The sequence below is a fragment of the Syngnathoides biaculeatus genome, chromosome 14 (assembly GCF_019802595.1).
Source record: "Syngnathoides biaculeatus isolate LvHL_M chromosome 14, ASM1980259v1, whole genome shotgun sequence".
NCBI lineage: Eukaryota > Metazoa > Chordata > Actinopteri > Syngnathiformes > Syngnathidae > Syngnathoides > Syngnathoides biaculeatus.
Window position 1 is genome coordinate 24,937,752 of NC_084653.1, and position 25,894 is coordinate 24,963,645.

General features: G+C 46.4%; 2 protein-coding genes across 7 annotated transcripts; one reads left to right on the forward strand and one right to left on the reverse strand.

Moving 5' to 3' along the window:
* Positions 1-570: 570 nt before the first annotated feature.
* appb (amyloid beta (A4) precursor protein b) lies at positions 571-17,398 on the reverse strand. 2 transcript variants are annotated; one of them, XM_061842164.1, is made up of 18 exons: positions 17,144-17,398; positions 14,764-14,934; positions 14,559-14,688; positions 14,359-14,471; positions 13,809-13,999; positions 12,860-13,098; positions 12,582-12,749; positions 9,983-10,116; positions 9,829-9,903; positions 8,978-9,136; positions 8,746-8,874; positions 7,459-7,558; positions 7,263-7,330; positions 7,007-7,145; positions 6,508-6,561; positions 5,771-5,862; positions 4,700-4,846; positions 571-3,245 (listed from the first exon to the last, which is right to left on the reverse strand). In XM_061842164.1, exons 1-18 carry the CDS (start codon positions 17,201-17,203, stop codon positions 3,144-3,146), a joined length of 2,271 nt encoding a protein of 756 aa, XP_061698148.1. In that variant the 5' UTR covers positions 17,204-17,398; the 3' UTR covers positions 571-3,143. The 2 variants fall into 2 exon arrangements, with proteins under 2 accessions (XP_061698148.1, XP_061698149.1); XM_061842165.1 differs by lacking the exon at positions 12,582-12,749 and having other exon boundaries at positions 17,144-17,397.
* piga (phosphatidylinositol glycan anchor biosynthesis, class A) lies at positions 16,715-25,536 on the forward strand. Of its 5 annotated transcripts, none has more exons than XM_061842168.1 (8): positions 16,715-17,172; positions 19,371-19,840; positions 20,177-20,447; positions 20,532-20,664; positions 21,730-21,862; positions 21,985-22,191; positions 23,521-23,743; positions 25,348-25,536. In XM_061842168.1, exons 1-8 carry the CDS (start codon positions 17,091-17,093, stop codon positions 25,350-25,352), a joined length of 1,524 nt encoding a protein of 507 aa, XP_061698152.1. In that variant the 5' UTR covers positions 16,715-17,090; the 3' UTR covers positions 25,353-25,536. The 5 variants fall into 5 exon arrangements, with proteins under 5 accessions (XP_061698152.1, XP_061698151.1, XP_061698153.1 ...); XM_061842167.1 differs by having other exon boundaries at positions 25,343-25,525; XM_061842169.1 differs by lacking the exon at positions 25,348-25,536 and having other exon boundaries at positions 19,371-19,591; positions 19,679-19,840; positions 23,521-24,011.
* Positions 25,537-25,894: the final 358 nt, after the last annotated feature.

Genomic DNA, 25,894 nt, shown 5'->3' on the forward strand with positions numbered 1-25,894 from the left:
GGACACTCTAAATTGCCCATAGGTGTGATTGTGAGTGTGGCTTTTTGTCTCTATGTGCCCTGCGATTGGCTGGCGACCAGTTCAGGGTGTACCCCGCCTCCTGCCCGTTGACAGCTGTGATTGGCTCCAGCACTCTACGCGACCCTCGTGAGGATAAGCGGTAAAGAAGATGGATGGATGGGTGGATAGGCTCCAATGTTGCAGAAAATGAATGCAGGACAGTGCACCTGTGGGAGACACATCAGGCTCACAGTCCTGAAGTTCAAGGTTCAAAACCTGTGTGGCTTTTGTGGGGCTTCACTCAAGACTAAATTGTCCATTGTGAGGGTGAACGGCTGTCTTGGCGTGTGCTGCCGTCGGCCGGCGACCGGTCCAGGTCGTACGTACCCTTGCCTCTCACCCAGAGTCAGCTCGGATCAGCTCCGGCTCACCCGTGACCCTAATGAGGACAAGCGCTATAGTAAATGGCTGGATGATGCAAAGATCAAATACAAGTTATGATTATTAGTAGCCTTTGTGTATACTGTACAGCCCACGTGTTGGAAAAAAAAAAAAAGCAGAGACGACCAATCGATTATGTACATTCAAATTTTTTTTTATTCATGGTATGGTGGCGGTCGAAACCGTTAAGCAAAAATGGTTCATGGAACTACAAAACATTTTGAAACATTCATCAGAACGAGAGCTTCAGTTCACGTCTTGTGTTTGGATATGATATGATATGTTAATGTTAGAGAAGGGGGAGGGACGGGCTGAGGGGGCGAGATGTGAGGACTCCAAAGATCTACCACGCGACAAGAAAGGACGCAGCCGCGATGAAAAAACAAACTGAGATGGTCTCGTAAAAGGGTGGCGTTTTTGGGACGTGGGACTCAATTTCCCCAAATCTTTTTTCACTATTAAAGCTGCAGGGGGGGGGGGGGGGGGGGGAAACGGGGCATATTTTGCCCAAACATCAATTTTACAATCAATAACGGAATGATTCAACAGGAATGATTGAGATGTTAGTCTCCACATGGAAGTAGATCAGTGCCACCAGAATTTGGAATGTAAAGTGACGTTCCCACATCCCCAAAAACATGCGACATTAATTGGACACTCTCAATTATCCACAGGTGTGATTGTGAGTGTGATTGGCTGTTTGTATCTATGTGCCCTGCGATTGGCTGGCGACCAGTTCAGGGTGTACCCTGCCTCTTGCCCATTGACTGCTGGGATAGGCTCCAGCACTACCTGCGACCCTCGTGAGGATAAGCGGCAAAGAAAATGGATGGGTGGATGTAAAGTGATCACATTTTCAATAGTTGCTACAATTCGCTGTCTGAAATTCAACCGTCTGTGCCACCGGGCAGGGTTACTTCAGGTCAGAACCGATCACCCAGCCAATCGCAGTTATGCTTTCTTAGTCACGTGATGTCACATACTAAGAAAGCGTAACTGGATTGGCTGGCTGAGTCTGACCTGAAGTACCCTGCCTGGTGGCACAGACAGTTGAATTTCAGACAGCGAACTGTAGCCGGTTGAATTGTTAACGTTGAAAAGTTACTCTGAAATACATCCATCAATCCATTTTCTTTCCCACTTATCCTCACTAGGGTCACGGGGAGCGCTAGAGCCTATCCCGGCTGTCGACGAGCAGGAGGCGGGGTACACCCTGAACTGGTCGCCAGCCAATCGCAGGGCACATCGAGACAAACAGATGCACTCACAATCACACCTAGAGGCAATTTAAAGTGTCCGATTAATGTTGTATGCTTTTGGGATGGAGTGACTGGAAAAGACCCACACAGGCACGGGGAGAACACGCAAACTCCACACAGGCGGGTCCGGGATTGGACCCGGGCCCTCCGAACTGCGAGGCCAACGTTTTACCGGCTGATCCACCGTGCCGCCATCACTTTCCATTTCAAATTCCAAATCGCGGTGGCACTCATCCGCTTCCGTATCTCCAGCTCCACATACGACTTTGAAAAGTCTGCATCGAGGGGCGAATACGGCGGAACCTCCCGAGCGGACCTCTGAGCTGTCCCGATTTACGGCGCCATTTTCAAAACGAGAAGAAAAAAAGTCAAAGATCATCTGGGAGTGATGGAGAAAAGGAGCGTGTAGTGTACTCGCTGATATTGAAACAATTCTATTGCTCATATTGCACAGAATAGTCAGTCATTTCCTCTTTGCTATCGCTAGCGTCCTTCACACAAAAACAGGTAAAAAAAAAACGTGTATTTCATATTTCATCCTTCGTTCCACCCGAGAGCTTCCACTGCACTTGATCATCAGATGTCCGCCCCCTCCCCCCCCAAAAAAAAAACGACAAAGACAGAGTGCATAAAACGCAAACAGTAACACAATCATCTTCCTTTCGGATACTATTACACTTCATATATTACATATAATATTTGATTCTTTTTGTTGTTGCTTGATTTTCGCCCATGCAGCCAACACGACATTGACGCGCGGAGATGAACTTAAAAAAAAATGTTTAAAGCGTTCTGAATGTTTTTTCTTTTTTTTAAATCTTCTTATTGCACAAGATCACGAAAAGAGACGCCGGAAATGTACAATCTCGCTAAAATATCGAAACGTTAAGACGCGGTCGGACGCGATGTGGCCATGCACTACGTAGACGTTACAGCTAATCTTCATATTTTACACGCAAAAAAAAAAATAAAATAGTCATTCTTTTGATATTTGAAACAAACTTGAAATGCTTTTTGCGCTGGCTAGTTTAAATAGCAGGGTAAGCACAGTGCTGCGATGATAATATTCATATATGTATGTGTGTGTATATAAATACCTATACATACACACACATATGCGTGTGTGCTTGTACTGTGTCGCTATAGTCGGTCAACAAGTTCATTGAGTACAAAAACACTGCAAAGGGGTTTGTGTTGTGATTGGTTGAAATGTGCAGGTGACACAGGGCGTACCCTTGTCTCACTCCGTTAGTGTTACGTTGTGCAATGGGGGTGGGGGGGGTGGGGGGGGCTTTGTTCCATGTCTGCTTCCTTTGGCCCAAATGCAAATTTCCAGTTTTTTTTTTGTTTGTTTTGTTTGCGTTTTGTCAAATGGGAGCGGAGAGTGGAACAGAACCTCTGGGGAGGAGCGAGAAAGAGAGAGAGGGAAGGCGGGGGTCCTTATTAGTTGTGGATCTGCTCAAAGAACTTGTAGGTGGGATTCTCGTAGCCGTTCTGCTGCATCTTGGCCAGGTGGCGCTCCTCGGGTGTCACCGCCGCATCCACCTGAACGCAGCAGCAAAAATCATATTACACGCAGGTATCATCTCAAATGCGGCGTACGAAGCGTTTGCAGTAGGGACGGGTTTTACAATTAACGATGTGATCGTCAATAACTCGATCGATTGTGAGGAACGGATTGGCAGTTAAAAGCAATTGCCGTAATTTCCGGCCTATAAGCCGCGACTTTTTGCGGTTTATGCAGTGATGCGGCTAATTTGTGCATTTTTTTTTTTTTTCTAACGGCCGCAAGGGGGCACTCGAACCCAAAAGGCAAGAGTGAGACCGGTGGAATATATGTGCCGATCAAGTGACTTTTACCGCTCCGACCCTGTTAGCGCTGTGCTAGCGTGTTAGTGCCGTGTCTCAGTGAGTTCTAGCGATATGTTTTTTTTTTTTTTACCGACCCTGATAGCGTTAATGCGGCACTAGCGTTAGCATTAGTGCGGCATTTGTGTTAGCATGGCACTAGCGTGGCGGCGCTACTGAATTAACAGTCCAATTTCTTATCGGCGAAAACGTCAACATCGGCATTAAATGTGGGTCCTCTATGCCGAGTTTATCTAATTTTTCCACATACCTTTGTTTATTTTCACCTTCTATATGTGTAACGGTATCGGACAAAACTCTGGGCAGCGGGCTATAAGACATATTTTCGTGTCGTCGCCGACCGACTTAGCATTGAGAAATGCTTCGCTTGACTGGCAATATTTTATGACGTAGGTGCACAAGCTCTATACATAATTTTGAGAAAAGGTGGTATAAAAATCCTCTCATCTCTGAGGTCACCCTTAACCCCGATATCGGAATAGACTGGGCGTCGTGCTACAAGACGTATTTTCGTGTCGTCTCCAACCGACTTAGCATGTGCAATGCTTTGCTATACCGGTGTGAAGGTCTGAGCGCTCCCGGCGCTGCAAAGTGTCTTTATGAGTAATGCGCATCAATATATGGACATGCGCGTATATTTTGTAAACTTCCGGCCATTCTAAAACATCCCCATCCATGCTTCAACACGTGCCATTCAACAACTTGTCGCCGAGTGTTCATGTTCGCTATGGATGTAGAAGCAGGGGAAATATGAGACCGGGGTATTTTCCCCAGTAAGCGTCTGCTACGTACCCAGAGTTCCCTTGTTAGTAACGCACGCGCATTCATCACAAGGAGACATTTCAGCACGGGGGAGCGCTCAGACCGTCACACTGGTCTGTTTTTTTTTTAACTGGCCCTGTTAGCGTTAGCGCGGCACTGGCATTTAGCGCAGTGCAAGTGTTAAACTGCGTACCGTCTTTCTTTGTAAATATCTCGTGTTTCAATGTGGGCACTTGCGGCTTTTACACGGCTGCGGCCTATGCACGTACCAAATGGTATTTCCTTTACAACTGTACTGGGTGACGCTTATAACCAGTTGCGCTCTGTAGGCCGGGAAAGTAGTCAAGCGCGGGAGCTTCCATTTTTACCTCGATGACGCCGTGGTGGATGGACGTGTATTGCTTCTTCCTCAGCATCACCAGGGTGATGACGATGACGGTCGCTATGACGACGCCTCCCACCATCAGCCCGATGATGGCGCCTTTGTTGGAGCCGACGTCCTCGGCGAAAAACACCTGTCGTGGAAAAAAAAAAGTGTACGGTGATTAACAAAACCCCCGCCGTACCACTTTCAAAATATTTATGCTTAAAATACAATAAATAATAATAAAAAAAATAGATTCAAAAGTTATTTGAACATGAACACATTAAAACTTGTTTTAAGCGTCACTAAACAACCACGTGATTTACCAAACACTGTATATGTGGTAGGCGGCACGGTGGATCAGCTGGTAAAGCGTTGGCTTCACGGTTCTGAGGCCTTGGGTTCAATCCCGAACCCCGCCTGTGTGGAGTTTGCACGTTCTCCCCGTGCCTGCGTGGGTTTCCTCCGGGCACTCCGGTTTCCTCCCACATCCCCAAAACATGCAACAATAATTGGATACTCTAAATTGCCCCTAGGTGTGATTGTGAGTTTTTGTCTTGATGTGCCATGCGATTGGCTGGCAACATGTTCAGAGTGTGCCCCGCCTCCTGCCCGTCGACAGCTGGGATAGGCTCCGGCACTCCCCGCAAGCCTGGTGAGCATAAGCGGCTAAGAAAATGGATGGATGGATGTATATGTGGTGAAATTGTTCAATAAGGTTTCTTTTTTTTCAAAGTAAAAGAAACTCATTTGACCTTATGTTAGTCAAACAATTTCGATTGCTGATTTCTTTAGCTCCTCCCACCCCGGTCCCTTGTCAGCGGGTTGTCGGAACGAGATGGTGCGCTATGGCAACCGTAACCGGCACAACACGACCGGCTGCCTTCTTTTATTTATTTTTCTTCTCTGCTTTACTCCTCCATGACGACCGGCGTGATGCCCCTTTGTTCACAACTCACCGATCCGATTGGCTGTTGTGACGCCATGTTGTTAACGATGCGCCGTTTTATAAGCACCGCACCAATGTATGTGCACGACGATCCAATGACGCCTCAACGCGGAGGGTTTACATTACCAGTTTTTGATGGTGGACTTCGTAGCCAGTGCTTTGCCTCTCGTCGGTCTCCATACGCACTTGGGGGATTTCTTCGGGCTTCAGGGCGGACACTAAAAAGCGTGAAGCCACATTGTAAAAACGTACACGTGGGAAATGAATCAGCATTTGCAAAAGACAAATATGCGCTGCGTCATAATGAGGGCTGTTCTGAATATTTTACATTTGTGCTCAAGGACCACATTGGATTTTCAAAATGGACAGATAGGCCAATGAGGTTAATACATAAATAAATGCTGTAAAACATCAAAATTGACATTGTAACAGATTAATTCCTTGTCAAAACTCCAAAATTTCCAAACTTCTACCGTAATTCACAGCCTACAAGAGCGCACCTGGTTATAAGCGAGTTTAACGCTAGCGCCACGCTAAACTCTTTCTGTGTACCGAGGCTTATAACCAGGTGCGCTATCGCGAGCGCCGCACTAACGCTAGCGCTGCATCACTGCATAAACCGCAGGGTTGACAGCATGTGAAAAAAGTCACGGCTTGTAGGCTGGAAATTACGGTAATTTTTTTTTTTTTGGGATGCGCCTGTATGTGGGTCTTTGATATTATATTCAATAAGGCATTGTTTTGAAATAAAGACACAGAAAGGTCAAGAAATGTTGGATCATTTTTAAATTAATCAAAAGTGAGCAGCATTATTATTTTTGTAAAGGCAGCACTGCCTCCAGGCTAAGATTGTAAGCACGTACCAGGCCGTGTGGGGAGTCCTCGATCCGGAAGTGGGCGGGCATCAACTGGCTCAACTGTGAAGAAATGGAACCTATTTGAGGTGCTTATCGTACATATTTTGGTGCCTTCTGCGTACATCTGTCATCGGATCGTACGTCAAGATCTAGTCGGCGGAAGTACCGTAATTCCCGGCCTACACAGAGAGTTTAACACTAGCGCCGACGCGCTAACGCTAGTGCCGGGTTAACAAGGCGGGTTAAAAAACAAAAACTCAGAGACACAGCAGTAACACGCTAGCGCAGCGCTAACAGGGCCGGACCAGTAAAAGTTTACTTCCTCGGCACATATATTCCACCGGTCTCACGCTAACTTTTTCCGCTCGAGTGCCCCCTTGTGGTCGTTGGGAAAAAAAAATGCACAAATCAGCCACATAAACTGCAGGGTTGAAAGCGTGTGAAAAGAAGAAGTCACGGCTTATAGGCCAGAAATTACGGTAAATACATGAAAGGTTCGTGTTACCGTGGTTCTCTGTGTTGGGCTGGTTGAAGCTCTCGGGGTGGATAAAGCCCAGCCCGTCGAGGCCGGGTTGCATCGGAGCCGAGCTGAACGCCTGGTCGGGCATGAGGGCGTCGTTGCCGAAGCTCACCCTGCCGTCCGCCTGGTTACGGAGACAAAAACCAGTTTGCGTCTTTCGACGTGTGCTGAGTCGGAACGTGGCGAGGTCCACTATTTGTTCCGAGTGCGAGCGTGGGGGAGCCCGTGCTACGTGACTCACTCTGTTGTCACTCTGCAGGGAGGACACTTGCTGAGACAGCTCGGACTGGACTCGCTGCACGATGACGGCTAGAGGAACAAAAGTCAAAACTAATATTACTGCTCTGTGTAAAACTCTTAAGCCACCGTTAAATTTGTTGATCTGGACGAGGCCCCATTTACACCGATGCTCGAGGGAGGACGTCCGGCAGACTTACAGACTTGGCTGTGGATCTCGCTGGCCACGTTGGGCACCTTGTACAGTAAACCGAGCGACTGGTTCATCCGCTCGTCCAGCACACGCAAGTGCGTCAAAACCTTGCAGGGTATCAACAGCGAGAGCTCAGTGAAATTTACGCGCTGTTACTTCCACACATGGGCAGCTACATTGACTCCACATTTACTGAAGGGATTTTTGCGATTACCGTAATTTCCGGTTTATAAGCCGCGACTTTTTTCTCTCCCAGTTTCGCAAAGTCTCTTTGTGAGTAATGCGCAGGGGCGTATATTTTGTAAACTTCCGGCCAGTCTGAAACATCCCCGTCCATGCTTCAACATGTGCCATTCGACAACTTGTCGCAGAGTGTTCATGTTTGCTGTGGACGTCTCGGAAAGACGAACACTGCGAACGTACTTATATGTGTAGATCTTTTTTTATTAATCAACTTTTGTTTTAAGGTAAGGTCATAACGTATGTTAGCTCCCTCTATGTAGAAGAAGGGGAACTATGAGACCGAGGGATTTCCCAGTAAGCATCTGCTACGTGCTGTCATGAACCTCAGGTGCGGGGCTGGACACAAATGCAGGACTCCAAGACGAGGACATGATGTTAGGGGTAGTTTTATTGAAGCTGAGGTGGCACAGAAACACTGTGACGAGGATAGCTCAACACTACGCGATTTTCAGTGGTGGAGATTCCTACTGTCAGTGAATGCAACTCACAAACTCGGGCACAACGAACTGGCAAATGCCAGTGACAAAAACTCAAACTCAAATACCCAGACTAATTACAGTCCCAATGTGAAACAGCCGAGAGGAGTGGCCACGCCCCTCTTGGCTGTGGTCCAGCCTGGCTCATGACAAGTACACAGAGTTCCCCCGTTTGTAACGCATGCGCATTCATCACAAGGAGACTTTCGAGCACGAGGGAGCGCTCAGACCGTCACACCAGCCCTGTTAGCGCGGCGCTAGCATTAGTCTGGCGCTAGCGCTGCGCTTGCTTTAGCGCGGTAGCGATTGCGTTAAACTCTTTCTGTGTACCGTCTTTCTTTGTAAATATCTCGTGTTTCAATGTGGGCACTTGCGACTTTTACACAGCTGTGGCGTATTTGTGTACCAAATGGTATTTCCTTTACAAATGTACTGGGTGGGGCTTATAGCCAGGTGCGCTCTGTAGGCCGGGGATTACGGTAATTGTTCTTGTCAGAGTGGTTTCAATGGACTTACCACTTATTGAATCTACAACCGATCCAGTTTAGTAGGCAACAAAGTGTCATGTGGCGTACCTGTGGCCGAATCTGCGCCGCCTTCTTCGGGTCGACGGCTCGGACGTGCTCGTAGTGTTTGACTGTGTGCTGGCAGTCCTTCTGCTCGGCCCGGACGTACTTCTTCAGGAGACTCAGCACCTGACGAGGCTAGCGAAGGCACCACAGGACCCGTTTTAAAAACCAAATGCCTCGTCGATGGCGATCCAAAACAGAGCCCTCGGTGTTTATTATTGATATTGCAGTCGTGTACCCGTGGAGGGTTGGTCTGCAGTGCACTGAGGTAGTTTTCCAGAGCCACGCGTCGGCGGCTGTTGAGCAGAGCCTCGACTCGGGCCATGTGGGTTTCCACCAGCTGCTGCCTCTCTCCGGCGGCTTCCTCCTCCAGGGCCTCCACCTTCTCCTGGAAGCGCTGCGAGTGCATAAGCATCCCAGTGCGTCATTCTCAGAATCCCGTGACAGAGAGGTACCAAAATCGTCTTTTTTCCCTCCTGTGCAAATAATCACAAGGTGTTCTAATCGCTTTGGCCTTCATGAAAGTTGTTTTTTTTTCTGCTTCATGCTCTAAAATTCCTTCGATCGGGAAAATTCTTATTTGAACAGCATCGCACTAAATTGGCTCAGAGAAGATGACGACAATCTGAATGTAATCTGATGGATTTGTTTGCGTTAGCGCCACGCTAACGGTAGCGGCGTGCTAACACAAACGCTAACAGTAGCGCCGTGCTAATAGGGCCGGTTAAAAAAGAAAACATACCGGTAAAAATCACAGAGACACGTCAGTAACACGCTAGCGGAGCGCGAACAGGGCCGGACCGGTAAAAGTCACTTCCTCGGCGCATATATTCCAGCGGTCTCACTCTTACCTTTTCTGCCCCCTTGCGGCCGTTATTAAAAAAAAATGCACAAATTTGCCGGATGACCGCGTAAACCGCAGGGTTGAAAGCGTGTGAAAAAAGTCGCTGGAAATTACGGGATGTAAAAATTATGGGGAATAGCATACAAACGTGTGAATGATCAGAATGATACCAGGCCTGCCCCGATTTGAGCCAGGAAAGACCCTGCTCCTGTAACAAAATGGCTTTCAAATAACCGCACAATTACCTGAATGATGGCTTTCTTGTCGGCATGCGGGAGGTTCTTGGCCTTCCTCTCGGCCTCCTCCCATTCCTTCATCACCTGAGCATCAAAATCCATCATTCCGTGTACGTGCATTGCACAAAAGGGGCGGCAGAGTCAAAAGCATCGTATCGCGCACCTCGGACAGCTTTTCTCTGTGCTTGGCCTCCAGGCTTTCCTTCGCCCTCTGGAAGTCGCCGTGCTCGTTGTCGTCGCCGGGCGACTCGAGGTACTGGTCGACGGCGTCCGGGGGGCTGGGCGCCGTGGTGGGCACTGGCGGGAGGAAGGAGATCGATAGGAGAGCTCAAACGTGACACGCAGAAGAAAGACGTGCGAGAAAGTTGACTGAAAAGTTGAAAGGACGGCAGCGCTAGTCCTCATGCTTCTAGAACACGAGCAATGTTAGTGTTAGAACACACACGGTGAACATACAATTCAAAGGATCCGTGTTAAAACAAAAACGTACATCGTATTAGTGGCCAGACATTTTTTATTTACACTCAAATGCAGAGGAGAATTTGTCCCCTTAAGGGTTTCTCTTGGCATCGTGAAATTTCCTTAGCTAGCCTATTAAAATGTGAAACGAATCTACGTTATAACTTAGAGCATTATCATGTTAAAACAGGAAACGTTTCATGTTATTATGTGAAATTATGTTATAACATGAAATGATTCATGTTACAACGTATAATTAACCACATTATAACGTGGAACATATCATGTTATAACATGAAACATCCACATAATAACGTGAAACATATCACGTTATAATGTGTTTTTTTTGGGTGTGGCAGCAATAAGCTTCCGTAGTACGGTAGTATTATAATGTGGTTCATTACACGTTATAATGTTAATCATTTCAAGTAATAATGGAATTCATTTCATGTTATAACGTAACATACGTATAACGTATAAATTATAATGCCAAGTTGGCTCATTTGAGAACAATGCGTATTAAAAAAAAAAAAACATCTGTCAGAGGTTTACGGAGGTCACGTGTAGCTGCAATCGCGTCCGTGTACGTTCCGTGGAGACGACTCCGTCCTCTTTTTTTTTTTTTTTTTCAATCATAGTCACTGAATGCGAGTTTGTGTAAAACCAGGGGTCATTAATTTCAATATTGGTATTTGTATTGAATACTAGCTGAAAAGATCAATGGATTCCGGCAAAGGTTAACGTGTTGCCGAACAAACTTCCGCGTTGACGGGCCATCAAAACCGTCACTATGTGGTACTTATTCCTGATTGAGAACAGATCCAGCAACAACAACGTATTTATATGCGTCCAGGCTTTTCTACGCTTTCAAACTCGTCCGTGTAAATCTCAAGGATTTACTCACCAGGTACATGTGCAGATCCAGTTCTCCAAGACGAGCGGAAGCGAATTAACAGTCCAATTTCTTATCGGCGAAAACATCGACTTCGGCGTTAAATACGGGTCCTCTATGCCGAGTTTATCTCATTTTTCCACGTAGCTTTATTTTAACCTTCTAAATGTCTCACAGTATCGGACAAGACTCTGGGCGTCGTGCTATAAGACGTATTTTCGTGTCCTTGAGCAATGCTTTGTTAGACCGGCAACATCGCGAGGCAAACGAAAGTCACCTGATTTTATGACGCAGGTGCACGAGCTCTATTTGAAGAGATCACTACAGTTTTTGAGGAAATGCAGTTGGTTACGTAAATGGGAGGTTCTAGAAACAGGTCATCATGGAATGACGGGAAATGAGCGTCTCAGGACAAAATGTGCTGTTAATGTTTGAACACCAGAAGTGCCGAGCCGTGATAAGCACTGAAGCTGTTTCCCCTAACGTTACGCTAAACATAACCCCCACCCCCCCCACCCCGCTTCCCCACAAGCACGCACAAAATGGTGCAATGGTCAGCTGGCTGAGACGTGACACGGTCAACAAGAACATCCTAAGTGGAGGCGTGGCTCCGGCGAGGCATGCAAACACGTGCAAGCGCTATGTTCCGGCTTAAGAAGCGCTCACCGGTTCACATGCCGGAGTTAAGGATCGGTTGGTTAGTGTGACTGACCGCTTAAAAGACGCTAAGACGAATGAGTTGAGCCTCCCGCGTGATCTGCAGCTGATTAACAGATTAACGGGACCGCCGTACAAAAAGGGAGCGACAGAGCGCACCTGGTTATAAGTCCCACGACGGTACCGCCGCGCTAACGCCAAGGCTAGCACCGCCGCGCTAACAGGTCAGGTTAAAAAAAAAAAAAAAAAAAAAAACATACCGGTAAAAATCACTGAGACACGGCAGTAACACTCTAGCGCAGCGCTAACAGGGCCGGACCGGTAAAAGTTACTTCCTCGGCACATATATTCCACCGGTCTCACTCTACCTTTTTTGCCCCCCTTGCGGGCGTTAGAAAAAATGCACAAATTAGCCGCATCACCGCATAAACCGCAGGTTTGAAAGCGTGTGAAAAAAGTTGCGGGTTATAGGCCGGAAATTACGGTTATCTATAAAAGAATAGCTATAATCCCATTGTAAGAATGAGGGTGTTATGAACTACAGTGCGGTATGCACATTTTTAATATATAATACTAAATAATGGTTTAAATCTTTTTTTTGTTTATAAATTTAACACAGCCCCGGCGTCAGTCCTCAGATAAATCAAGACTGAAAGGAGAAATGTGAGTACTAAAGGGCGAGAGTCAGAGCAGTCAGGCTTTAAGAGAGCCGACGACGACCCGGTTTCGGACGCTTTTCCGCCCAGGAACTTACACGAGCTGCTGCAGACAGCAAGGCAGTATTCCTCGGAATCAAAGTTATTCCTGTTGCCCCCGCAGCCCCCGAACAGGAAGGGGGCGCAGCGGGCCTTTTCAGGCACGAAGTACCAGCGCTCCAGCATGTCGTGACACGGGCCCGACTCGGCGCGTGCCCAACAAGCGGCTGGGGCGCGTACGCACACAGGCGGTGACACAGAAACAAAAATAATAATAATAAAGCAATGTAGAAACTAAGAATCATAAATGAACCAAAAAAATAACTTTATATGTTACCTCGGACGACTTCCTCAATGGATTCGGTGGTGGTGGTGGTTGTCATGGCGACATTAGCGCTGCGCTCGTCGCTCTCCCGCTCGCTGGTCACGTCGTCGTCGTCCTCCTCCTCCTCTTCCTCCTCGTCAACTTCTTCGCCGTCGTTCTCGTCGCGCTCAAAAGTGTCAGCCTCTTCGTCGTCTTCCTCATCGTCCTCCTCCTCAGCGGCGGCGGGATCCGCGTCCGTCTGCTGCGCCGTGCTGGGAAGAAACGGTACTCGGGTATTTTGGGTATTGTGCGGATTATAAACGGGGTGTCTACAAAGTCTCTTTACAACTTCAACATTTACCGTAATTTCCAGCCTACGTCGCGCATCGGATTTTAAGGCTCCCTCTGTACATTTGGAAAGGAAATACCATTTGGTACATACATAAGCTGCACCTGTGTTTTAATACCTTAGCTTAGCTTAACATAGCAACAACATGCTAGCACGAACATGGCTGGTTAGAAAAAAAAAAGCCCGGCAGCTACATAGTAGCAACATGGTAGCACAGCACTAACAGAACCAGTTTAAAAAAAAAAAAAAAAACCTTTCCTAAACCACAGAGATGCGGCAGTAACACAGCAGCAACGTGCTAGCACGGCGCTTACGCTAGCGCTGCACTAACAGCGCGGGTTAAAATAAAACATACCGGTCAAAATCACTGAGACACGGCAATAGCACAGCAGCAACACACTAGCACAGTGCTAACAGGGCCGGTTAAAAAAAAACAGCGGTAAAAATCACGGCAGTAACACAGCAGCAACATGCTAGCACAGCGCTAACGCTAAGTCGCAGTTTATAGGCCGGAAATTACTGTAATTAAAAAAAAAAAAAAAAAACAATTACTGTATGTCCATTGAAATTGTTCTCAAACTGGACCTCTGTATTTATGAAATTGTAAAGAGAGCTTGCGGATCGAAGGGGTACCTGTCATCGTTGTTGTCGGGCTCAGCTCCGCCCCACCAGACGTCCGACTCCTCGCCATCCAGCGCCGCGCTGTCGGACTCCTGCTCGGCCTCGGTCGGGCAGCACACGAACTCCACCCCTCGGTAAAGGTCGATGCCGCAGGGCATCAGCAGCCCGTAGTCATGGAGGTCGGCGGAGCGGTCGCCGCAGGACTGAAAGACGGGGAAAAAAAAAATGGAAAGTTGGGACTTGGCGGAGTGAAATCGAGCGTTCAGAGACGTGAGTAAGTGAATATGAACAAAAATAACATTGCTGCAAATCCTATTTTTTTATAAATCTTACCTAGAGAGTAGAAATTGTTATGGGATATAATTGAATACATATTTGCCCCGAAAACAACTTCCACTATGAAATTACAAGTTTCTGCTACTCCAAAATTCAAAACATGCATCTTGAAGCTGACCAGATGGCAAATAATAATAATAATAATAATTATTATTATTATTATTATTAAAAAAAAAAGAGAATATGAGCTTCACCACAGGGGTGGGGGGCTGAAACTGTGACCCACCTCTTGGGCAACGGTGTGCCAGTACAGATGGCTCTCGCACTGGTCCATATACTCCTTGTGCAAGAACTTACACTTGTCAGGTACCAGAAGGGCGTCGCTCACAAACTCCCCGACTGGAAAAAAAAAACAATGTAAAATAAAATAATCGTACGACTTTCACACAATTATTTGCATCCACCGGCAGCATTCGGTGAGCGTACCCAAGCAGCGGTAGGGCACCACGATGTGATTCTGACTGCGGCACTGCTTGCGGCCATTTTTGCACCAGTTCTGGATGCTGACGGGCTGGTTGGCCTCCACCACGTTAGTGATCTGAAGTTCCGGATAAACCTGAACACAACATCCCAATTCTCACAAACATTTGCTGCCTTCTTGACCCCTTCCCGTCTTTCCACGTCATCCTACCTCTTGGCAGTAATTCAGAATGCCCTCCTTGGTGCCGATGCAGCTCTTGGACCCAGATGGGTCTGGCTCCCAGTTGCCGCTCTGCACGTTGATGTGCATGTTGAGCTTGCCGCAGAACATGGCCACCTGCGGTTCGGTCAGCAAACCCACCAAGTCGTCAGCAGCAGGCACCTGGACAAACATCAAGAACACTACTCAGCTTCCTGCTAACATTGCACAGGAGGGAAAGTGTGTCACAATTGATTCCTTGATCATTTATAATTCCATTTAATTCAATCCTTGTAATAACTGGCACCCTTATGTGGCGTGAAACATGATTGCCCATTTGGCCGGCTCGCTGTTCTGTGATTCAGGGTTTAAAACCCGGAAGACTAAACTCTCCAAAGGTTTGAATGCCAGTGTGAGCGGCTGTTTGCCTTTCTGCCCCGCGGTGCCTTGGCGATCATTCCAGTGTGTATACACCCCCACCGCCTTCCCAAATGTCAACTGGGACAACTCAGGTCCATCTCGACCGGCACCGCTATTGAAAACCGAGAACCGATTGCTAGTTTTCCCCTTTGTCAATGGAAACGAAATATCATATCATTCCCATCCATATTTTGCAGTACGCGGAACTAAATTGCAAGGATAAAGACAGAAATGGATCTGGAATACTGTGCCTTTAAATCAGACCAAATTTTTAAGCATAATCCTGGAGAGATATGGAATTTGCATTTTCTCCTCCGTGCCTGCGTGGTTTTTCTCCGGACGCTCCAGTTCCCTCCCGCATCCCAAAACCTTGCATTAATCGGAGACTCTAAATCACGGGCGTCAAATTCAAGGCCCGGGGGCCAGATCCGGCCCGCCGCATGATTTTGTGTGACCCGCGAAGGCAAATCACATGTATCAACTTTCATGATTTTTGTGAAAATCCCTACCAAAATTTGAAATTGTTATATTGTAAATGTTAACATTGAGATATAAAAAGCGTTTTTGTGTTAACAGACAACAATAGTTTTTTTTTTTTAAATGTTATTCTCGATTTCTGATTCCAAAATGAGTTCATAAATTTCATATGTAAAACGGCGAGTAAAATGTGGCCCGCGACAAAAATAAGTTTGACACCCCTGCTCTAAATTGCGAGCGCGAATGGTTGGCAACAACTTCAGGACGGAAACGGCCCCCCGCCCGGAGATAGCTGCGATCGACTCCAGCACGGCCACGACCTCTAGTGAGGATAAGCAGCTCAGATAATGAATGGATGGACAAATTCCCAACCTCTCATTCTGCAAAATGTTTCTTTCTGAACAACTCAACATTAAATTTTAAAATTGCGTCTAAATTTTGGCACCGTATCCTGCACCTTTTCTCCCTTTTTGGGTCAGGTGGTGTAAGAAATCATAATTACAATTAATAAACAGATTGTAAAATTAAAACCTTGGGAGGGAACCCTTGACCTGTTTTTGGAGGTTTTGTCTTGGCTCACAGAAGGCAGCATCGAAAAACTGCCCTTAGATTAATAAAATGACAATAATAAATTCTAACTATGCACCAAATGGCACACTTTGCGGGGAGTGCAGTTGAGGTTCCGTTCGGATGTTTCCGAAAGGACCGCAGTCGTGCGTTTGATTTCCCGAGGCGAAGCCAAACAGCCGCAAACGCAAACAGCGGGCGCCATCTTGCTTGTGTCATCACTGCACGGCCTTGTTGTTTGTCTGAAATGGCTTCTGACAAGGGATTTGGAATCGTGCCCGAAAATACATAAATAGAAAAACGTGATATTTAATTTATCGTGTGGCGGGGCGAGTTATTCTCGCTTCTGGAGGATTTTTATCCTATTTTGTCTACGCGATTTGTGGCCTTTTCCTGAGCGCAAGAATTAGCCAAACAAGCTAACAAGCATTAGCGTCATAATCGTCGATCTGTACGCAAACCCAGCTGGATGTATAAATTCTAGAGGAAAATGAGTCACCTTCGGACTTTAGTCCATATGAATCCGCATTATTATACAGAAAGTGGTATTAAAAAACAATTTCAGTTGGGCTTTGGGCCTTTTAGTGATGCTAATCGTATGCGCTAAACCAGTGTCGCTAAACAGCAGTATTTTTCGCTAAACTTTATACACAATTGTTTACAATCATGAGCAACCTTAAAGTGGATTAAATCACACAATGGCCTGGTAAAAAAAAATGTATTTTAAAAAGTAACGACGCCGTTACGACGGGGATATGAAACGGAACCGTTATTTCTCCCACGTCATATGCATTTCGTCATGAGAAAGGCACCGTGGCCTGGCCGACAAGCAAGCCGGGTAAGGATTAGTGACACTCGGCGACAATCTGGCGGGGATGACGACGACGACGACGGCGGCGGCGGTGCTGTCGCTGCTGCTTCTACTCACCTCGGATGAGAGCGTCAAGGTCGCCGCAAGTAAGAGCACGAACGCCGTGTGTCCCCCCATGCCGTCCTCCGGGTATCCAATTCGAGCAAAAAAAAAAAAAAAAATCCTCTTGGCGATGTCGGCTGTTCGACGGCGGCTTGTTATTCGAATAAATCACGCGTTTCGGCTTGATGCGGACGCGGCGGATAAAGCGATCCCTGATCCCGGTGATCCCTCCCTCCTCCCTCGGTTTTACCCTCGCAGCCTGGATGCGTTTGGATGGGGGCGGGTGAGGATGGAGGAGGGAGTCTGCGGTCCCAACGCTGCGAAATAAACTGCACATCATATTGAATATATTAACGCAATGCAAATAACACCTGATTAGTGCAACACATACTTGATATGTACCTGGACATGCTACAAGTCTTGTATATTACCGGTGTCAAACGCAAGGCCCCGGGGGCCAGATCCGGCCAGCCGCATGATTTCATGTGGCCCACGAATGCAAATCAAATGTAGCAACTTTTGTGATTTTGTTTCAAATCTGTACCAAAATTACAAATTGTCATATCATAAATCTGGGCTCAGCAACCTTTTTGAGGCTCAGGGCTACTTCGTGACCACTGATAGTATGAAGGGCTACGTGACCTGTTTGCGGCAAATTTCAGATTCAGATCATTACACGTACATAAAATATTTCAGATTCAGAATTTAAAGCACAAATAATAGTAACAATTTGTGGCCCATGTTTTTTTTAGAACGTACCTCGTGGGCGCCTACCGCGTTGGTGACCCCTCTCATAAATGATAATAACGTTGAGATATTACAAACACTTTGCGTTACCATACAAGTAGTTGAAAAACGAGTTCATGAATTTCATACGGAAATGTGATTTGCGTGCATTTTTTAATATTTCCTAAATGGAAATTGTACTTTGCGCTGTACGAAGTAAATACTATTTTCTAGTCTTTGCCCTTCAATGCCCTTGACTTTATTTATGTTTTCATTGTAACTATTTTTTTTTTAATTTTTAAGTCAGATGTAGTAGCACAACGGTGCAATATATCCGTCCATTTTCTGAGCCGCATATCCTCACAATTGTGGTGGGAAAACTGGAGCCTATCCCAGCTATCATTGGGCAGGATGCAGGGTACACCCAGAACACAGTTGCCAGCCAATCACAGGATACGTGGAGACGCACTCATAATGACACCTAAGGGCAATTTAGAGTCATGCATAAATAACACATTTTTTAAGAAGATGAACATTACAGTAAATTTGAAATAACTGGCGTCACGAGAGCAGAGATTTAGATGTCGTGGCCGTGATAAGGACTCCCAGATGGCAGGACACACCGTGCTCCAATATTAATGGCTGCGGGACGATTGGATCCTGCTGGCCCCAACCATAACAAAGTTCTTTGTTTTGGTTTCGTGCAAACGAGATACGGTACATGGTTGGGACGTTACATTTACGTAGCCTCCTGCAAGCAGGAGCCAATCATGTTGCAGTGGGGCGTGTCCTGCCCCCCAAAAATCATGCGGGCAACCATAATCACGCCTCTTAAAGCGGTAGACACGACGCGCTCCTTTTGAACTGGGTGCTTGAGGGGATGCGAAGGAAAAGGGGTTGAAATAATGATCGCATTCCATGTGTACCTAAGGAAAATGGAAAAAAAAATGTATTCCATAGCATACAACGACGTACAATCATGATAAGGAACTAGCATTATCATTCCAGTCACCAGACAAGATTTTACCCTTCCTTCTCTTGAATGTAATGTATTAAGAGTGCAATTTTTAAGACTTACTAAAAAGTAAAACGGGAAAATTGGTTAAGAAATAAGCAGATTAGGATTCACTATACTGTACTTTCAATGTCCATACATTACGTTTAATGGCAACATTGACCTTTCCAACATGGCTGCCACTCTGGCACGTCAAAAAGTTGAGCTGCGACAGTGCAGCTAGCTAGTGTAAAAAATCTATGACACGGATTGTCCACCAGCTAAGGCTTGGCTAGCAAATGCGAAGGAAAATGTATTTTATTATTCGTATTTTGTCAAGCAGAAACACGACAGAACGGTAAGAACGTGTGATGGAGTTGAAAAAAAAAAGCGTCTACGTTTGTGAAATATTTTGAACGTATAGTTTTAACAGTTAGCGCAATACTATTATTCAAACTACCGGCGGTATACTTTTTGGTCAACATTTTAATTGATGATGATCTTTCCGTTTTTTCAATGAAGGTGACGTTTGTCAATATACAAGTAAAATGGGCCAGCGAAGAAGAGCTGCACTTCTCAATCATTCGGCTCAAGCGGTCTCTGGAACCCCTCAGGGGGTCACCAAAGCCCCCGTCAGGAAGCACAACATCTGCATGGTGTCGGACTTCTTTTACCCCAACATGGGAGGGGTGGAGAGTCACATTTACCTCCTCTCCCAGTGTCTGATGGAGAAGGGACACAAGGTGGTGATCGTTACGCACGCCTACGGCCACAGGAAGGGGGTCAGGTACCTGACCAACGGGCTTAAGGTCTACCACCTGCCCCTGCAGGTGATGTACAACCAGTCCACCACCACCACCTTCTTCCACAGCATGCCGCTCCTGCGGTGTGTGTTCGTCAGGGAGCGCATCACCGTGGTGCACTCGCACAGCTCCTTCTCCGCCATGGCCCACGATGCTCTGTTCCACGCCAAGACCATGGGCCTGAACACGGTATGTGGACCTTACGTTGAATTCGCACTGCGTGTCTTACACACCGTCAACAAGCTCCAATTTTGTCACTTTTTATACACGGAACAAATGACGCTAAGCATCAAAAACGGAGTGAAAGTTTTTGTTTGGGGGGGGGGGGAGCCAAAGAAAAAGAAAGGCACTCTTATCTTCTTCAGATGCTCACTAAGCGGACTTTGAAGAAAAAAGAGATTGTTGGGTGCAAAATGTAGCGGTTATTGCGTCACTTGGGCCACGCACGTATTCTACATCCAGCTGTGGGGAACTCTGCGTGTTATTAAAATCTGATTCATACAAAAACTACATCTGATTTCACAGGTGTTCACCGACCACTCGCTCTTCGGCTTTGCCGACGTCAGCTCCGTGCTGACCAACAAGCTCCTGACGGTGTCGCTGTGCGACACCAACCACGTGGTGTGCGTCTCCTACACCAGCAAGGAGAACACGGTGCTGCGCGCCGCGCTCGACCCGGAAATCGTCTCCGTCATCCCCAACGCGGTCGAGCACGCCGACTTCACGCCCGACCCGTCGCAGCGGCGCGACGACAGGATCACCGTCGTCGTGATCAGTCGCCTCGTCTACCGCAAAGGTTCCGCCCTCCGCGGTCTTCGTTTCTCGCGGTTATTCGGAATGCGAAAGATCGAGGTTGGACTGAGGCTTGGATCTTTTGCAGGCATCGATCTTCTGAGCGGAATCATCCCGGTGCTGTGCCTCAAACATCCCGATCTTCATTTTCTCATCGGTGGAGAGGGACCAAAGAGACTTGTGTTGGAGGAAGTGAGGGAGAAATACCAACTTCATGACAGGTACTCTTAAATGTTCTTCGACCAAACACGACTTCATCACCGGTCTCCACATCCATCCATCCATCCATCCATTTTCTTTGCCGCTTATCCTCACAAGTGCTGGAGCCTATCCCAGCTGTCACCGGGCAGGAGGCGGGGTACACCCTGAACTGGTCGCCAGCCAATCGCAGGGCATATGGAGACGGTCACCCACAATCACACCTTGGGGCAATTTAGAGTGTCCAGTTAATGTTGCGTGTTTTGGGGATGTGGGAGGAAACCGGAGTGCCCGGAGAAAACCCACGCAGGCACGGGGAGAACATGCAAACTCCACACGGGATCGAACCTGAGACCTCAGAACTGTGAGGCCAACGCTTTCCAGATGTTCCTCTGTACAACCTATGTCTGCACAGTTAATTATTATTATTATTATTTTTTTTTTTTTTTTTTTTTACAAACAATAAATACAATTTACCAGAGCTGACTAATATAGCTTCTCGAGTGCATTAACTCTCTGAATAATGAAAACAAGAACTTTTCACGATGACAATACTATATGTTTGTTTAAATATACTATAATTACATACATTTACACACATTTTTCTCGCGGGCCACATTGTTGTTCCAGTTTCCCTCAGAGGGCCGTTATGACTGCGGAACAAAAATATTTAGTCATCTCATCATGTTTACATCATCGATTTATGAGCTTGTTTTGGAACCAGAAATCAAGGGTCATGCGTTTTTCAACTATTCACATTTGGTGACACAAAAATGCTTGTAATATCTCAACTTTATCATTTATGATATATGACAATTTGAAATTCTGGTACAAAATTTTACAAGAATCACGGAAGTAGATCTTGCATTGGGGGCCAGCTACAATCATGTTGCGGGCCAAATCTAACCCCCCGGCCTTGAGTTTGACACTTGTCCGATATAGCGTCCGTTTTAGGATTGCCGGGCAATTTCGCTTCTGTACCGGCTCACTTTGGGCTCTGTTTTAACTTCCTGTGAGCGCAACGGGCATCTGTCCAAATACTTTTGTCCACACGGCTCCTATATTTGCCTGAATTGTTGTAATTGCAGGGTGCGTCTTTTGGGGCCTCTGGAGCACAAAGACGTCCGAGGGGTTCTCGTGCAAGGTCACATTTTCCTCAACACGTCGCTCACCGAAGCGTTCTGCATGGCCATCGTGGAGGGAGCCAGCTGTGGACTGCAGGTGCGCCGCATTTCCACACCCGCTATACATTCCATTTTTACTCAAAACAAGAGTTCGATCTGAAATATCTCTCAGTTCATCGTCGATTTCTGGGTGTGTGTTTTATGTCATCCTTCCCGAAGGTGGTCAGCACTCGCGTGGGCGGGATTCCAGAGGTGCTACCCGAGGACCTGATCACCCTTTGTGAGCCGACCGTGCACTCGCTGTGCGCCGGGCTGGAATTGGTCATAGCGCAGCAGCGTTGCGGCTCCGTCTCCACGCCCGCCTCTGTCCACGCGCGGGTGCGCGATCTGTACACCTGGAGGAACGTTGCCGAGAGGACCGAAAAGGTGGGTTGAGCTCGACATGTGACGTTCTGTAGACTATAAAGGAGGTGTGCTGCGATTGTTTTGTTTGTTTTGGAAAATATCTGTTTCAGAATCTTAACTGTACTGTAATTTCCAGTGATTTTTGAACATTCCTCACAGTTGTGATATTAGTTAACCTCTAATAGCAATTAAGTAGTTAAAAGAACATTTTATTTACCGCAATTTCCGGCCTACAGAGCGCACCCGATTATAAGCCTCACCCAGTACATTTGTAAACGAAATACTATTTGGTACACACGTGTGTAAAAGCCGCAAGTGCCCACATTGAAACATGAGATAAAGAAAGACGCTACACAGAGTTTTCAAACTTTTAATACCTTATCTTAGCTTAACATAGCAACAACACGGTAGCACAAACAGGGCTGGTTTAAAAAACAAACAAAAAAAAAACATACCTAAATCACAGAGACATGGCAGTAACACAGCAGCAAGACGGTAGCACAGCGCTAACAATGGCTCAGCGCTAATAGGGCAGGTTAGAAAAAAAAAACATACTGGTAAAAATCATGGCGACATGGCAGTAACACAGCAGCAACACGCTAGCACAGCGCTAACACTAGGACAGTGCTAACAGGGCTGGTTAAAATAAACATACCTGTAAAAATCACTGAGACACGGCAGTAACACAGCAGCAACACGCTAGAGCAGTTCCAATGCTAGCTCGGTGCCAACAGGGCCGGTTAAAAAAAAAAAAAAAAACATACCGGTAAAAATCACAGAGACACGCCAGTAACACAGGAGCAACATGCTAGCACAGCGCTAACAGGGCCGGTTAGAAAAAAAAAAAACATAGGTGTAAAAATCACTGAGACACGGCAGTAAAATGTCAGCAACACGCTAGCACAGTGATAAAAGGGCCGGTTAAAAAAAACATACCGGTAAAAGTCACTTCCACAGCACGTATATTCCACTGGTCTAACTCTTACCTTTTCCACTCGAGTGCCCCCTTGCGGCCGTTAGAAAAAAATGAACAAATTACACGCATCCCCGCATAAGCCGCAGGGTTGAAAGCTTGTGGAAAAAAGTCACGGCTTGTAGGCCGGAAATTATGGTATTCATTATATATTTCAAATATTAAACCCCAAGCTAACACTTTTTATGACAAATGATGGAGATATAGCTAACATTTCAACGAGAATCAGCTTCACCTCACTTCTTCTCTAACGACCCCTGCTAAGCCTAAAACGGGTTCTGCAAAAGACCCGAAGAACCGTCTGACTTGAAGGCTGTTGCGGGTTCCGCTTTATATTCAAGCCAAGCTTGACGAAGTCCAAATTTTTTCTCTCCCAGGTTTATGACAGAGTCTGCGGCGAGGAGGTGCTGCCCCTGGACCGGCGCCTTCAGAGGCTCCGGACTCATTGCGGCCCGGTGGCTGGCACCATCTTCGCCTTCGTGGCGGTCCTCGACTTCCTCTTCCTGTTGTTCCTGCGGTGGATGCTGCCCGACAGTCTCATGGACGTGGCCGTGGACGCCAGCGGTCCCCGCGGGTTGTGGAGGCGAGAACCGAGCGACGGTCAGTGTAAAGCGCCGTCAAAAAGAGTCGGGCTGACCGACGCTTTTGGGAGCTGAGTGAACTAAAAACTTTGTTTACGTGATGAGAAAAAAAGGGCCACGTTTTCAAGCTTTGGATTGTAAGAAATTTGCGGGGAAATTTGCTTTTTATATCGACATGACGGGGTGTGTATGATTTTGTATGACATAACTGCACAAAACGACCTGGATGTTTTTCACCAACATAGATACAGAAATGTGAACTCTTTTGGCTTTTTCAGTTGCTGTTTTTTTTTATTATTATTATTATTTTTTTTTTTTTAAATCTTGCGACACGCTTCGGATTAAAAATGTAAATGATATTCATTTCAAAGATTCGCCTTAAAAAGGAGGCCCGGTAGCACGTTGCTTGCTTTAATTTTGCATTTTTATTTTTCCACCAAGCAAGTTTCTCTGTTTTTGTTTTGAATAGGGAGAAAGTTTCAAAAGAAAAAAAATTTTATTGTTCTGTCATGGTTTGGGGGCACAGTGGGTCAGCTGGTAAAGCGTCGGCCTCACAGTTCTGAGGACCCGGGTTCGATCCCGGCCCTGCCAGTGTGCAGTTTTGCATGTTCTCCCCGTGCCTGCGTGGGTTTTCTCCGGGTTCTCCGGTTTCCTCCCACATCCCCAAAACACGCAACATTAATTGGACACTCTAAATTGCCCATAGGTGTCCTGTGATTGGCTGGCAACCATTTCAGGGTGTACCCCGCCTCTTGCCCGTTAACACCTGGGATAGGCTCCAACACTCCCCGCGAACCTCGTGAGGATAAGCGGCAAAGAAAATGGATGGATGGATGTCATGGTTTCATTAACCTACCGTAATTCTCGGCCTACAGAGCACACCTTGGTACAACCCTCATCAAGTACTAACGCTAACGCTAGTGCTAATGCTAGCACCGTCGTAAAGCTAACGCTAACACTAACAGGGCCGGTTAAACTAAAACATAAATATAACTGAGACACTCCAGTAACTCAGCAGAAACACTAGCGCAGCACTAACAGGGCCGGTAAAAGTCACTCCCTCGGCACATATATTCCACCGGTCCCATTCTTACTTTTTCCGCTCGAGCGCCCTCCTTGCGGCCGTTAGAAAAAAATGCACAAATTAGCCACATCAGCGCATAAACAGCAGGGTGAAAAAAGTTGCGGCTAATAGGCCGGAAATTACATTACTGCTTTTTATTTTTATTTTTAATCAGGGGTGTGTTCACTTTCTGTATCCACTACTGTCCTTTTTTTCCCTTTCACCTTCGACATTACTCAAATCGCACAGAATTTATTGAAGCGCTCGTTGGACGACGAGCGTTTTTATGAATTGCACACTAAATATTAGAAAAGATAGATGCACTTGTGTGAACATTCTCATTCTTCAGATATAACTAATTTCACGCGCGCTCCTTCACTTTCCGTTATTTCAGTCGTTTATTTGTCTGCTAATTTTGAGATTATCTCATTTTCTATCCTGTGTTATATTGATATGACGCCAGGAAGACTTTTTTTTTTTTTTTTCCTCCAGGCTATGACCGAGTGTACCTCGCATTGTTATTTTTATCATAATAATGATCTTTTTTCTCCTCAGGACAGGTTAGTCGAGTTGATCCAGTAAACTAAACATCCTCCTTTTCCACTGTCTCATTTTACAAACATCAGCGTGGAAGGTCAAGCGGCAGCCATAACAAGCCACGGAAATGCGGCAGCTTTTTGAGAATAGCGGCGCTAGTTTACATATTCGGGCCGGTTGGCGCTCGAAACAACGCACTCCACTGATTACGGTCTTAAAAAAAATGTTAGGAAATAGGAAATAAAAGTGTTTACCCTATCTGTGTTATTCTGTTATTAGTTATCGTAGACATTTGAAGTCATGCCCTCACTGCTGTTCAGTTTGGAGCACCGTGGACAGTATCAGTTGCACCCCCTGGTGGTGGGAAAGAGATTGCTTCCTTTCCACAACAAAACCTCCATTTTTTTTATTTTTATTTTAAGATTTCAAAGAGCAGGGGTGTCAAACTCGTTTCTCTCGCAGGCCACATTGTAGTTACGCCATCTGTGTGAGGGCCATTATGACTGAAACCATGAAAATCTTTAATTGACCCGTCATATTTACACTTTAAAAATTTATCAACTGGTTTTG